We start from the raw sequence: 15,890 nt of genomic DNA, 5'->3' as shown, positions 1-15,890 counted from the left end.
AGTTGGCCAAACATCCCCTTAGAGTTAAATAACTTTTTATCAACTAAAATTATTTTTCAAACAAGGATTGATAGAGTAACCGTTTTGAATTGAAAAATGTTGGAAATATTTATAATATAGCAAAATGTCAGTCTATCAGTGATAGACAACGACAGACACTAATAGATCTATCAATATCTATCGTTATCTATTGCTGATTAACGACATTATGCAATATTTGTAAATAAGTTGGTCAAATTTTCTTTATTTAAAAGCATGTCAGATTGATAGGTGCTTTTCTTCAACCAAAAAAGAAGAAGAAAAAAGTGTTTCACAAGCTTCCAAAAATATACATATGCAATTAATAAAGCTATAAAATGATTCCAATGCTGTCTATTTAACAACTCCATTAATTATAAATTTCAACTATTTATGTTAAAGAAAGTATAAGCTAGACACATTGTAATATCATATAATAAGGAGACAACAGCCCTATCATTTTTGTATTTAATAATTTTGTTTTTTTAGTTACAAAAAGAAAATAATGTGATCAATATCTTTTAAAATAAAGATTATTATAATTGATGATGATTATTGCATTGCTACTTGTCTTAGTGATGAAATGGATGTTAGAACAATGGCGACGTGCAGAATGGGACACCATTATTTCCCTATTCATTCAATCTTTTATTTCTTTTTCTAATTAAAATAAGTTAGGCTATTTTATAAATTCAATCAATGATTTTAATAATTATTCTATCTATCGTCCCGATCTTTAAAAAAAATTAGGAAAAAGAATTTAAGTTATACATTAAATTTTAGGATAAGATCAATTAAAACATTGAATAAAAATTTTCCCATTTTTTTTATTTAACCTAGTTTATTTTGTTACTTAGACAGAAGTTTTTTTTTTTTTTTTTGACAAGAAAGTAATTTTGTTGAGGTGATTTTGAATTTATTTTAGGTGCACTCGAAAGAAAATCATCATAAATAATTAGAAGATGGCGTATGTTTATGTCAAGTCACTCATAAAAGTATACCGTTTTTTGGCACGATTATTAATATAAAATTTTATGATACTCTATCAACAAAGTTTAGGGAATGTAGATTAATTTTCTCGTAAAGAAAGAAGAAAAATATTGTCTTGCTCTAATCTTTATGTGTCCATGTTCATCGGTTAATTATCTTGTTACGACATTATTCGAATTTTAATTTTCAATCTTGATTTCAGAAAGAAAAAAAGGAAAATTCTAAACTTTTGAGATTGAAGAAGAAATTTTAACTTTTGACCACTTTGTCAAGAATTCAGATCGATGTGCGTGATGAAAAATAAAAAAAGAAAAAGAAATGGAAAAAAAAGAAAGAAAAAGAAATTAAGAACTACATCTTAAAAGTAACTTTTTAATTTTTTTTTTCAAAGAAATGAATTTTTTAATCTTTAAAGGCTTATCATTATAACCTTCAAGACAACCAATTTGATTATAATTTAGTGAATAAAAAATTAATTATTATCATTTTAAAAGTCAACAATTCGATGATTTGATTCTTTTATCTTATAATTATAAAAACAAAAAAATATCTAAATAAATGTACTCGTTAATTTTATAATTTAAAAAAATAGAAAAATAATTAGAATAGTTATAATTGGTAGCATTTTTATGAATAATAGCCAAGTGTATAACATCATTTAAAAAAATTACAAATATAGACAAATCTATCAGCAATAGACTTTCTTACCAGTGGTATGGTCTATCACAAACTCCTACCATAGTTTATCACTGATAGACTATTTAAATTTAGTCATATTTACAATTCTTTTTACATTATATTATATTTATTAATCTTTTGAGTCTAATGTCTATGTCACTGTCCCAAATAATTAAGATTGAAAAATAAGAAGTTTGTTTTATTTAGGTAGCTAATGCCTCGTAGGTTGAGATTAGAATTTGTCTTGTCTTGATTTGAACTTTGAAGAGCCACCATTTTTTTTTAAAAAAAATTAATTTTATCCTTATTCTCATTATTTTATTTTATTTTATAAAGATATTCTGAAACTTCTTTCTTAGGCCTCCAAGTGGCAGCATTTTGTGCTTCATAACTTTCTCTCTCTAATGTTTGACTTAGTTTCCCCTCAAAGAGAGAGAAGCTGTGTAATTACTTTCTTGCCCTTTATTATTATTCTTGGTCAATGTTTAACACTCAACAATTGTTGGACTTGAAATGTCATTAATTTTCGATTATTTAACTTTTAAAATAATTACGATAAGTTTTACTTTGTAAAAAGTTGATTGTGACGCCAACAAAAATGTAGCTCAACATAGTATTTATATTATTGACCTTGAAGTTTGAGGTTCGATTTCACCATCTCACACTTTAATTACAATACACTTGAAAAAAAAAATTGGTTGTGACATGAATTAAAATAATGTTTGACAAAATTTAATTTTAAATTGAAAAAACTAGTTAGATATTTAAATAAATTAAGATTAAATTGACGTAATTTAATTATACGAATAAAAGTAAGTTTATGATTTTTTTTTTTTTTTACATTAATAATTAATTTATGATTTAACTTAAATTTTTATATGGTTTGAATTTCAACTAATTTTTTTAATCTAAATTATTTGATAAAAGTTTAAGAAAAATAATTTTTATAAAAAATTGAATCAACTAAAATTTGAAAATGTATGTGAAAATATATTAATATAGAAGGATATTTTTATAATATATTCATTTAAATGGTTAAGAAAGTAAAAGATTTTTAGAAAAAGCTAAATTTAAGAACTACTCCTGTGAGTTTTTACAAGTTAATTATAATTTAAAAAGTGATTCTCATAGATTAATTGATAATTTGATTTACTGTCAATGAATGTGATTAAGACTTTTTCAAAATTACTTTTCTATGGTTGCACAAAGCATTTGTGAAATTCTTTTCTTTAAAAGAATACGAATAGATTGCAAAATTTTTAAATTTACAATCCATTGGTAGTATTCATTGAATTCTCTCTCATCTAACTAAAAAAACATTGGAAAAAAAGACATACTACAGTTACACTTTGGACAATTTAGTCAATTTTTATCTTTCGAGAAAACTTTCATGTTAACATGAGCATAACTTAACTATTCAAAACTTCATATCCGACTTGATAAGAGATTCAAATCTCCACTTTTTTTCTGTTGTCGGAAAAAAGATTATTTAGTTTCATGAAGTCAACTAGAAAATAAAATTAGGATCTATTTTTTAGATGAGTTAACTTAAAACAATTGATTTTTATGAGTTGAATGTTCATCCATTAAAAAAACATGTTAGTTTTTAATCATCATTTTATTTTTCATATACCAATACATTAGTTTGACTTTTGTTTCCAATAAGAAATGAACAAAATTGTCCTCCTATTGATGCTTTAAAGAAAGTATATGAAATTCCCTATAAAAAATTCACTAGTTATTCAAATTTTAATATAAAACACTTTAAAAAATTATCTTTTTAAATATTCTAGAAAAGCCCACAACTTTTATTTTAAACGTTTATATAAAAATTTCACATAAAAATGTCGGACCAAACATCAAAATGATTTATTATCGAAGAACTTTCTACTCGTACTTATAATTATTCACACACTAATTCTAAAGACCTACTAGAAGCATTAGTAAACCAAAAATATCTCATTTGTTTTTCACTAAAAAAAAAAAAAAAGAAGAAAATCAAAGTCATATTTTCAAAGGGTATTTTGGGAAACAAAAGACTAAGAATTAAAGACTTAAATGACCTAATTCCTTTTTAGTGAATTTTTTAATACACAAAGTTAAAGACCAAGAACATGAAACCAAACACAAGAAACCATTACAAAAGTTTTGTTGCTGCCATTTCAAATTCAACTCATTCCCCAATAATTCCCAAATAAATAATAAAATCAATCAATTTCAATTTCATATAAAAATCCCCATTTCCCATTTTCCAACAAACAAGATTCTTCTTCTTCTTCTTCTTCTTCTACAACTTAAAAATTCCCGCCATGGAAATCGACTTTCAGTCGCCGGAGACTCACGGCGGAGCCGCCGTATCCGTAATAAAAACAAGCAAATTCAAAGGCAGAAGCAGAGGTAACAACAATGGAAACAAGTTCGTCGGAGTTCGGCAACGGCCATCGGGCAGATGGGTGGCGGAAATCAAAGACACGACGAAAAAAATCCGAATGTGGCTTGGAACTTTCGAGACCGCCGAAGAAGCCGCCCGTGCTTACGATGAAGCCGCTTGTCTTCTTCGAGGATCCAATACAAGAACCAATTTCATTCCACAAATCTCTACGAATTCTCCAATCGCTTCTAGAATCCGCTCCCTATTAAACACCAAAAAAACCGTAAATCGAAAATCCCTAGAAAATCCCACCACCACCTCCGCCGCGGCCGCTGCCACTTCCGCCGTCGCGGATCCGTCAATTCAGGACGATGGATTGTTCGACGGGGCGTATAAACCGGATATGACGAATTGTTTGGAAGAAAGAGAGGTGGGTTATTGCGATTCGTCTTGCTCTGTTTCTTGTGGATTGGGGGTTCCGTTACCGGAGAACGTAACGGCGAATTCAGAGGAATTGGAGTTGTGTGCTTTCGAGAGAATGAAAGTCGAGAGACAAATTTCAGCTTCTTTGTATGCCATTAATGGAGTTCAGGAGTATATGGAAGCTGTTCATGAAGCTTCTGAACCCATTTGGGATCTTCCACCACTCTGTTCTCTGTTCTGTTGATGAAGAAGAAGAAGGATTCTCTGTTGTCGTCGTCGTCGTCTTCTTCTTCTTGATCATGAAAGGTAAATTACAAGAAGTAAATGGAACTTTGTCGTCTGTTTCAGAAATATTACCATCCATTTTGTTTATGAAAATTAAGTCTATAAATACTATTGAACCTCCAAATTTGTTCATTAAGTTAACAGTATGGGATGGATTGTTTGTGATTTGGCTAGATTTCTAATTGGTGTGGGATTTAGGAAGAACAATAGGAAGTGAAAAATGAAGTTGCTTAAGATGAGAGATGTGGAGGAAGGATGGTGCTGTCGTTTTTGATTCATTTGGTGGACTGTCGGACTGTGCTGATGCTGAAGTGGTTCCCTGCCTGCTCTGTATCGATCCAAAATCAAAAGCCTTATGTTCGTGGTTTTGGAAATGGCTTCTAATGTGGGGGGTGGTGTCCTTCTTCAAATGTTCTCGTTGTTCTTGCAGTTCAGTCTGGCAATGGCTGCCTTGAGTGGCCTACTCCCCTGCTCATCCTTATCTCTTTGTGTAGTTCCAACTTTTCTTCCTCTTTAGAAGATGTTTCTATTCATTTTTTGGGACACTGAAGTGTCGTTTGGACTTCCCTTTGCGATTTGCGAGAAACGTGGGTTTTAATAGTTGGTTGGCGTTAAGATCCACGGTTTTGAAAGTAAAATTCGGTGTGACTTTAGTGCTAAATAGCATATGCCGGTTGCTTTTCGAGATTAACACAACCTCCCAATTCAAGCGTGTACTTGCCAAAGGAATGATTGAGATCGTTGGAAATTTTGCTAAGACCACAAAAGAGAAGAACATAGAGGAGAGGGAATCGATTTCCATGCATCTTTTTTTCCCCAATAACTGAGAGTTATTTAAAGGAAAGATAAGATCGGTTTTAAAACAAAAAACCGTTTTGAAATTAATTTTAAAAGCTATTTTAGAATTAACTGAGATTAATATTAATTATTGAAATTAATCACAAACAATTAATTCTTTTTCGTTTTTCCTTTTGCTATGGGTCAAATGCCTAAAGTCAGTCACAACAATCCCGCACGAATGATTGGTATAGTAACCAAAAAAAGGACATCTTATAAAATATATTTTCTAAGCAAAGTTAATTAAGTGAACAAACTTAAGCATTAATATTTTGATGATTTGAATTGATGCATAGTAAGATGGGGTAACAAAATTGTTAAAGAGAGTGAGTTACCTCAAATTTTCAATAACAATAGTTGAGACCCCCACAACATGTTTTACTCCTTAAATTTTCATTGATTCTACGATAAAGGGTGCTATTTAAGCCATGCACATAGAACCTCAGGTTACCGTGAAAGCTCTAGAAAGAGACCCTTAAACTCTTTCATAGAAGGTGACCACATCTTCACATTCACACTTATTGCTTCATCGAGTCTATCGCAATAGGAAACTAAAAAATTGAGCTATGAAGACTTCACATCTAGTCCATATCAGGACCAACTTCATCAAGTTTGTCAATGACAAAACACTTAAAATCTGAGCTATGAAGATTTTACAATTATCCGTCAAGTCCATATCAGGACCACTCAAGGAAAGGGCTATGTAACTTTGAAGGATTTAAGTCTATCCATCAAGTCCGTATTAGGACCATCCAAAGAAAAGACTATGGAGTTTTTATGGGTTTGAGTCCTATCCACACTAAGGATTCTTGAATTATTCTCCTTATTAGGCCTTTGGTTAGAGGATCCGCCAACTTCCTCTCAAACCTCACAAACTTCAAGGAGATTATTCTTCCTTTCAATAACTATTTTACAGCTCCATGTCTGAGGCGTATATGCCTTCTTTTACCAATATACGCACTATTTTTGGCAATTTCTATGACAACCTGTGAATAACAGTGCAAAGAGATTGGTATTGATGTTTTCCCACAATGGTGCATCTTCCAGTAGGCTTCTAAACTATTCGTACTGATGCTTTTCACAATTGTACAGCTTCTAGTAGGCTTATAAGTCACTCAGCCTCTTGTTCTACTAATTCTAGAGCAACAAATTTAGACTTCATGGTGGACCTTGCCATACAAGTCTGTTTAGCAGATTTCCATGAAATAGCTCACCTACCCAATAAGAACACATATCCACTAGTCAAGCCTACTTTATTGTTCTATGCTACTCAATTTGCTTACACTACCCTTCTAACATGAAAAAAAATTATTAAAATGCAAACAATATTCTATTGTACTCCTAAGATACCTTAATACGATGAAGAGCAATCAAATGGTCTTTATCAGGATTATGTGTATATTTATTCACTCTTCTCACAACATATGCAAAAATAAGTCTAGTATAGTTTATCAACATAATACTTCCTATAATCTTTGCATATTCAGTATCATAAGGTGTTCTTATAGGAGCGTCATCAAAATAATCAATTTTGATTATCATAAAGAAAAAAAAAATACTAAGTATCACATCAGCTTACCCAATTCACTTCAAAATGTGATAACAATAACAACTTGGTATTATTAATTGCATCTATGTTTGCACCAAAGATAAGCATACAATAAATAACCACATAATCAACTTAAATAAATTTTTATTTGTTGCATTTGAAAGTAATGAATGAAATTATAGCCTTATGCTTTGCCTTAATCTCTAAATAGAATGAATAAGTGTGAGACCTCGAATGTTGGTCAATTAAAAATTTTAACCTAAGAGACTAACTATTAAAGTGAAGATTTTGGGAAATAAATTGACTAAGTATTTAAACATATAAACTTCTAGCGTTGATATATGCTACCTAGCAAGGTGCACGCATGGAGGCCCCATGCATTCGTTATAGGTATTGAAGGTTGATGCAAAGCAAAGTGAGAGCGACAAGGCATCGGCCAAGTGTTGGCATGAGTAGGTTAATCACGCGTTGGAATATCATTGGGTATTTATAAAGTATACGGCAGTTAAGGGGCTCGTGAGGTTAGTATGCATGCGGGCAAGGTGTGGTGGACGTTGGCGCAAGGTAAACGCTAATCCTAGCGCACGCGTACAAGGGATGCGCGAAAGCTTGTCCGCATGATATAGGCGTTACGTGATCAAGCAATGAGGAAGGGTCACCGAGCAACGAGTATAAACGAGGCACTGATGAGCACACACGAGCAGGAAAATTAATGCAACGCATGAGCGCTCGGCCATGCGAGCGGGGGCGCAAGGTGCTGAGTGTGGGGTGTTGGGGTGTTGTGCGGAGAGTAAATGCATGACTGAGCATTGAGCGATGAACACAAAGCGCTGGGCGAGTAATGAAGCTATGCGATGGCTAGATTGATTTAAGGTTAGGGAACCCTCTTGAGCACTTACATGTTCCATAGGGGTCCTAGGCATAAGGTTATCATTTAAACATCTAGTATGCGACAGCCTAGGTGAAGGAGTTGAGCGCATAAGTATACAATGAAGGCCATCGTGCAACAAATACAAGCTATCATGCGTCGAGTAATGGCCATCATGTAGTGAGCAACGACTAGCACACATCGAGTAATAATCATATGTGAACAAGGATGCACTTAGTCATCTCAAAATCTTGCGAAATTCAAAGGCTTTGGGTTGTTTAGCTGTGATTTGAGGGACAAACGGTGGGTGATGCACCAACTTAAGTGTTGAACAGATTGAAACTAGGAGCTGTCAGCTGGAAATTAAGGATGGGATGGAAATATTTGAGGTGGGCGCACGTAAAGGCATGCAAAGGAAAGCTGAAGCGTTGGCTAAAGGAAATGAAGACACTTGCGGACCAAGGTGGCAAAGGGTTGTCGTGGGTAGCGCAAGTTGAGGGCACATTGACATCAAGTTAAGCTGGAGGTGTCAAGTTGGGAAGGACTTGAGACGCCTATAAATAGGATGGGTTGAGACGAACAACTCTCACAATCCATTCGTGCCTTTTGAGTGAAGTTAGTGAGGAAGTCCTCAAAAGGGAGTATAGAGAAAGGTCTCAGGCTGTCGTCTCAACTGAGGCGTTGAAGAAAGAAGAATTTACGTTGGAAGTCTAGTGGTCAGCTGATCGCATAGGCTGATTGTGTAGGCTGATTGTTTAGCCCTGCCGTGCGTCCTTGCCATCGCAAGTGATTGTGCGTGCGCCTCGCCAGACGCATCCGAACAAACGTATAGATGCATTTCAGCATGCATTGCATGCATCTTGTCGCCCAGTGCTGCCCTGTGCAAGTGCTATCGCCCAGTTGCATGCGTTCCAACTCACCTACGCACCAAACGCAACCACCTTGCAGCTTAGCACTCACCAAATTGGGATTATCAAAAGAATTATAAACTAATTTAGAAATTCTTTGAAAGGAATTCGAATTCAGGAGAAATAGGACAGGAAGTTGGTTAAAGAATTTTTTGAAAATCGATAAGGAGAAACGGTGAGTGGTTTATATTTTTAATGGTTGAATATATTATATATTTGTATCAGTCTGGTAAATATTGGCATGATCTGAAAGTACATATTTTTCTTGGGTTATAAGTATTATTTTTTTGTTTGAATGATTGTTTACTCCGAGAGTCTTGGTTTGGATGTTTGTTCTTATTAGTTTAATTAGAAAGTGGAAATTATACTCGGATATTATTAGCATATTTTGTGGATGTTGGACTAAAATTGTCAGGATGTCTGACTGGGATTATCCTAGTACCCGAGTATATCTAGCAGGAACGGTCGACATGTGCACATTCGACGGGTTGTTTGGGGTATTGGAAATTGTTTCTCAAACCATCCTATGGGATTTGTTATGTATTGTTTGATTATGTGATCATGTCAATCTGGTTTCATGAATTGTCTGTATGTATATGTGTCTGAATGATGGTTCATGTTGTGTTGTTGCTTTCTCAGAAAATATTTTTAAAAAGTGGTTATTAGTTAGTTTAAAACTTACCACTCACTGAGCATTCTTGCTCATGATTTTCAAATGTTTTCCTAGACCCCCAGGTAACAGGAAGAGGGCGCTGAAATTGGATTAGGACCAGTTATCAGAGTGATTGTGGAATCATTCCATCTAGATAATGGTATCAGGAGTATTCAGACGTATGATAGTAAAAAAAAAATGTATAAATGAATAAACGTTAATGTATTGTATAAATATTCTTAATTAAATTAGCATGATTATGTTTTATATTTAAAAATGAAATATAATCTTAGACAATAAAAATCCTTAAAATCGATGGTCTCACACTTCCTTCCGGGTGGAGGGATCGACTCGGGAGGGGGTGTGACAAGAAGGAACATTAAATCAATGTTTTACTTATTTAGGTCCAAGAGTAAGCCTCAATAGAGTCCTGGTAAGTCTAGGGTCGAACACAGGGACTATCAGTTAAGATGTGTTGAAATTAATGCTTGATCTTAATGTTGGGATTGGTTTCCTAATTCTTCTGGTAGTCTCGTAGTTTGTAAACACTTTGTGAACATATTGTTACTAATAAAATAAGTGTTATTTTATAAGCATTTACTCGATCCAATAAACTAAGATCCGTGGTTATTTTATGTAACTTAAGCATGTATGTGGAGACATACAAGTGTATCATACGTTATGTAATAACTTAAATGGTCTATAGTATAAGGATAAAGGAGAGATACCTTATCTACAGTGAAGAAAGTGAAACTACTAAGTTATAGTAGTATGTTTCGGTAGTTAACAAACATTGATTAATTCAGTTTAAAGAGTTTAGCCAATTAATCTCAAATTGTTGGTACTCATGATCTGTAGGTCTATTAGATCTCTCTATTAGCTTGTAAAAGGATTATAACCTTATATTAGAGGATTGAGTGAATTTGAAACGTTCAAATTCAAATTAGGGTTTGGATAATTATATTTGATATAATTAACGATTCAATTTAATAAAATTGAACGGATTTGGAGAATTCAAGATATTTAAAGATTGATTTAAATATTGAGTACATGGATAAGGATTCATGTTTGAATTAGGTGTTTCATTAATTTAATATTTGATATTAAATTATTATTTATTTTAATTAATTAACTTTATTTAATTATTTATTTTAAAATAATTCATTTTCAGTTCATAATTCAATTTTTGAATTGAATTGAATTTAGAAAATCAAAATTAAAAAAATTAAATTTGAAACATCAATTTAAATTACAAAGTGGAATTATCCCACTTTTTCCACTTTGTTAAACACCTAATTAATGGGTTTTGAAGTGTCAAGATGTCCATTAATTAATTTTGCATGTTTAATTTGATTAAATACCTTATACCTCATTTGAATTTGAGGCATGCAAGATGAATTTCTCAAAATTTCTGCAAAAAAAAAAAAGCTTTTTGTTTAACTTCATTCCAATCCAAATCCTTTTTCAATTAGAGTTCCACCACTCAATCCAAGGCCGAGTTTAGTAGAGAAGAATCTCTTGGTGGTTCACTGCAAGAACCGAAGGTCAATTTCGTAGAGATTGCAAGGAACAAGTAGAAATCATCAAAGATATTCATATTAAAACCCTAATGTTGGAAACCTTGAGTTTGCATGTTTGTGACTCAAATTAATGGAATTATAGTGCTTAATGATTTTGTTTTCTTCCGTTTTATGCATGTTTACTCTATCATGGTTAATGTTTATTAAAACATTTAATGAACATAAATCAATGTTGTTAAACTATCCAATGTAAATGTTACTTTGGGCAAAGTTACAAATATTTAGTAAAAAAAAAATTATTAGCTGACTTTTTCTAAGTTAATTAATCCTAGGTAGAATACTCATTGGGAGGAAAATGTTGTATATGATACTTCAGATTCTTTCACGTTTCTCCTATATTGTTCACCCTGTGAGATCTATGCTCGACCTCGAGGCACCTTCAATAACAAGGTGAATGAAGGGAGTGTTCAAAGTAAGTGAGAGAGGTACGTGTGTCAACACATCCCATAGTCTCCTACATTAGTTTGTAGTAAACTTTTGTGCTCGGCTTCGAGACATTTTTGCTTGTGCCCCCTATGGATGGTGTTTGCATGAATTTTTACTCAAACTCCAAAAATGGATAGAATCGCTTTAGTTTTTGCCCCAATCTATTTTTCCTTACAGTTGGCTCTTTGGGATGGAACTCTAGAATCTAAAATGAGGGGTTACACTCATAAGAAAATGTTAAATAAGTTAATAATTTCTAGACCAAACAATGGTGACTAATAATGATAGAAATAAGAGTTATTTTGGTGTAATTATTAATTGAGATTATCTCAATTAAGTAAAAGGGTGATCACCCTACGATGGTTTTTGCCCTGCTACACTGAAGCTTCATTGCAAAATAGATATCACATAAGGTACATTAGTTTTTTGCTAAATTGATTGATTGTTTAATTGGGTAATGTGTTTAATAGCTAATATAAATTGTATGGTTTCAGAATTTTCATAATGACGAATGCTACTTTGAACATGCTTTCTGCTGATAAGTTAAACGACGATAACTATACGAGCTGAAAAAATATTATTATTATTGTACTCATTATCGATGACCTGTGATTCGTCCTGGTTGAGGAGTGTCCTAAAGTCCCAGCTGCCAATGTAACCTAAAATGTTGGTCAACTTATCTGAAGTTTTGGCCAAGAAGTATAAACTCATGCTCACGGCCTGTGAGATCATGTAGTCTCTTAGGGAAATGTTTGGATAACTGTCCACACAACTCAGGCATGATGTTCTTAAGTACATCTTCCATGCCTGAATGAAAGAAGAGGCATCTGTCCATGAACATAATGGTCTACTTTAACGTGGTGGAGGTGAACGAGTCTGTCATCGATGAGGCTAGTCGTGTTCGCTTCATCTTAGAAACTTTACTAGCAATGCTATCATGATCAAGCTTGATTACAACTTGACCACCCTACTCAGTGAGCTACAGACTTACCAGTCCTTGATGAAAGTCAAGGAAGAGAAGGGTGAGGCAAATGTTGCCTCGTCCTCTAAAAAGTTCTACTAAGGTTCGACCTCTAGAACGAAGTTTGCACCTTCTTCCTCCAGCACCAAAAAAGTGGAAAAAGAATAAGGGAAGTCAGAAGAAAGCTAACCTCGTTGCTGCCCAAAAGGGCAAGAAGGCCAAGGCTGCAAAGAAAATATGTTTCTATTGTAACCAAGAGGGACACTAGAAGAGGAATTGTCCCAAATATTTGGCAGAAAAGAAGAAGGCCAAACAAGGTAAATATGATTTACTCGTGTTGGAAACTTGCTTAGTGGAGAATGATGATTTTTCCTGGACAATTGGTTCAAACGTCACTAACTATGTTTATTCTTCATTTCAAAAAATTAGTTTATGGTAAAAGCTGAAGATTGGTGAGATGACGATGAGGGTTGGAACTGGACATGTCGTCTCAACTATAGCAATAGGAGGACTTCGTTTATATTTACAGAAATCATATATTTTGTTAGATAATGTATATGTAGTTCCTAACTTAAAAAGGATCTTGATTTCTGTAAAGTGTTTGTTAGAACAATCATATACTTTAAATTTTATCGTGAAGAAAACGTTTATTTACAAAAATGGCGTTGAAATTGATTCTGCAAACCTAGAGAGTGACCTTTATGTGTTAAGGTCATTAGCATCTAAGTCTCTCCTTAATACTGAATTGTTAAGAACTGTTGTAACTTAAAACAAAGACAAAAAGTTTCTTCTAAATAAAATGCCCAACTTTGGCACCTAAGATTATGTCACATTAATCTTAATAAGATTGAGAGATTCGTTAAGAACAAACTTTTAAGTGAGTTAGAAGAAAATTCTTTATCAGTATATGAGTCATGCCTACCATTTTGAGGATTCGTCTGATTGGGGAGCTGGAATGTAGCTACACAAGAAGGAATTCACTCTTTTCCTAATGTTAGAGTAAGTAGAAAAGTTGCTCCCTTAATGGCTGATTTTGAGGCTTAAACAATGTGCGCCACACCCTTTCCTTACCCAAGAGGCATTTGATTATAGTTGGACTATAACTAATTGTTCATTAGAGGGATCATGGTACTTAAGGAGTTAGATATAACTATAAGGGCAAAATGGTAATTTTGCCCAATTGTACTTACATGCAATTTGTGAAGGGTCAACACACTGTTTATCCAATGGACATAGAAATATATCTAAAGTGCGAAGAGTACAATTATTGATCTATAGTGGAGTGACTGACAATTAATTGAAGTTGATTAATTTAATTAAAGAGTTTAATTAATTAATCAAGTACCATTAGAGCTTCAAACTATATAAGATTCTCTTGTTAACTCAACTGGGATTAACAGGAATCAAATTAATTTGGATTAATTTGAAATATTCAAATTAATAAAGGAATTAATTATATAAGATATAATTAATATAAAATTAATTATATGAAATACAATAATATAATATATACGATACATTATAATATAAAGTTTTATTTGAGAGAATAAATATTTGAATCTAGTTCAAATATTATTTATATGAAAGCGACTCATATACAACTATAGGTTAAAATTAATATGAATTTGATTCATAATAAATACTATAGGTTAAGTGAGAGAATATTAAACTATATGTTATATTATATGTGATATAATATAAACTATAGGTTATATGTTATATTAGATTAGATATAATATATGGTTTAATATATTGATATATATATAATTATATATATATATATATATATATATACTATTATATATATATATATATATATATATATATATATATATATATATATATATAGTAATTTAATTAAAAAATCAATTTTTTAATTAAATAATTTAGTTTTTAGGAAGGGGGTTATTTGATAACTCCCCCTATTATTCTCTCATTGGTTTTAACATGTGGAATTGTGAAGGACAAAGAAGTGGGATATGAATCATCTTCTTCTTGCACTCTCATATAACACAGAACATAAAATTTTCTCTATGTGGAATGCTCTCTCCAAATCGATATCTTCATCCCTTCCAAATTAATCTTGAAGCCCACAAAACTCTCAAAGATTTTCTACCCCTAGAGAATAACGAGGTTTCTGTGTGGTTGTGTCCGGAGTTTGGGTGCTGCATTTTTTGGTGTTCGTGAGTTCGAAGGGAATTCGAAGAGTTCGTGACTTCGAGAGGAACATTAAGAATTTTGGTTTTCAAGGGTAAGTGATCTATTGATTCCTTCTTCCTCTTCAATTTTTGTGTAAATGCATGCTTGATTAAATTAAATGTTTTGTTTCTGTCCTTTGTATATCCATATGTTTTGTAAAATAAAATTGGGACATCGATGCTTCCTCTACGGGTAGCCGCCTATCTTTTTCAGTTCTAAAGAGAGATTAATCATTTCACAGTCTGTTCTTATACAAATATTTTGTATAATATACCTCTACTTGCATGTCTCCACTTGAACGATTAGGATCATATCATTTGTAACACTTTATAACTTATAACAATTACAAAGTGGGTCGTATCCGTAGTGTTACCAGGATAAAACACCCAAACCTATCCATTACTACAGACCATTTAGGTTATTACTTGAACATGATCTACTTGTATGTCTACCACATACTGTTCAAGTTTCATAAAATAACCTTGGATCTTCTTTAATGGATAATTGTATATATAAAATAATCAACTATTATTTCAAATAACACATTAATTACGGGGCTTTAGAGCATAAAACCCAATAGAGGGAGCAATTGTGGTGAAAGATTGTGGGATGGGAAGATAACTTTGGGGAGGAAAAGATGTAAGTAAATGGAGATAATCCATGGGAATAGCGGCATGCTGAGAGGATAAAGATGTATTAAGTGAGGTAGTAGAGGATGAATGTTGGTTGGTATGGGCAGACAAAAAGTCATTTTATGGTGTTGAGGAATGAGAAGGACAAGATTGTAGGACAATCATATTAAATGGCATAAGGAACTAAGATAAGACAAAGGTGTTTTCAGTTGAGAAGGCCTTCTCATGGTCTAAAAATAGGTTTATGTAAGGGAATTCAACATCATTAAAACACACATGACAAGCGATTCTTCTTGAACCACTAAGGGCACTATTATTCTTTATGATGCATATTGTAGCCAAGGAGGACACTCTTTTTAGTGAAACTCAAATTTATGTTGTTGGTATAGACGAAGATAGGGGTAAGATGCTAATTCAAATACCCATAGGCTTTTATAATCAGGTTGTCGAGCTTTGAAAAGAAAATAAGAGGTCATTAGTAGTGGGAGATGATATTTAGTTAATGAGATACAT

At 32.6% G+C, this 15,890-nt stretch overlaps 1 protein-coding gene across 1 annotated transcript; it reads left to right on the top strand.

The window, feature by feature from the left end:
- The first annotated feature begins 3,719 nt into the window (after positions 1–3,719).
- Positions 3,720–5,427, top strand: LOC120074282 (ethylene-responsive transcription factor ERN1-like). The gene is made up of 2 exons (XM_039027360.1): positions 3,720–4,786; positions 4,940–5,427. The coding sequence occupies exon 1, from the start codon at positions 3,996–3,998 to the stop codon at positions 4,722–4,724; it is 729 nt and encodes a 242-aa protein (XP_038883288.1). The 5' UTR covers positions 3,720–3,995; the 3' UTR covers positions 4,725–4,786; positions 4,940–5,427.
- Positions 5,428–15,890: the final 10,463 nt, after the last annotated feature.

The sequence above is a fragment of the Benincasa hispida genome, chromosome 3 (genome assembly GCF_009727055.1).
Source record: "Benincasa hispida cultivar B227 chromosome 3, ASM972705v1, whole genome shotgun sequence".
Taxonomy (NCBI): domain Eukaryota; kingdom Viridiplantae; phylum Streptophyta; class Magnoliopsida; order Cucurbitales; family Cucurbitaceae; genus Benincasa; species Benincasa hispida.
The sequence above is the reverse complement of the archived record's forward strand: the minus strand, read 5'-3'. Positions and strand labels throughout refer to the sequence as shown.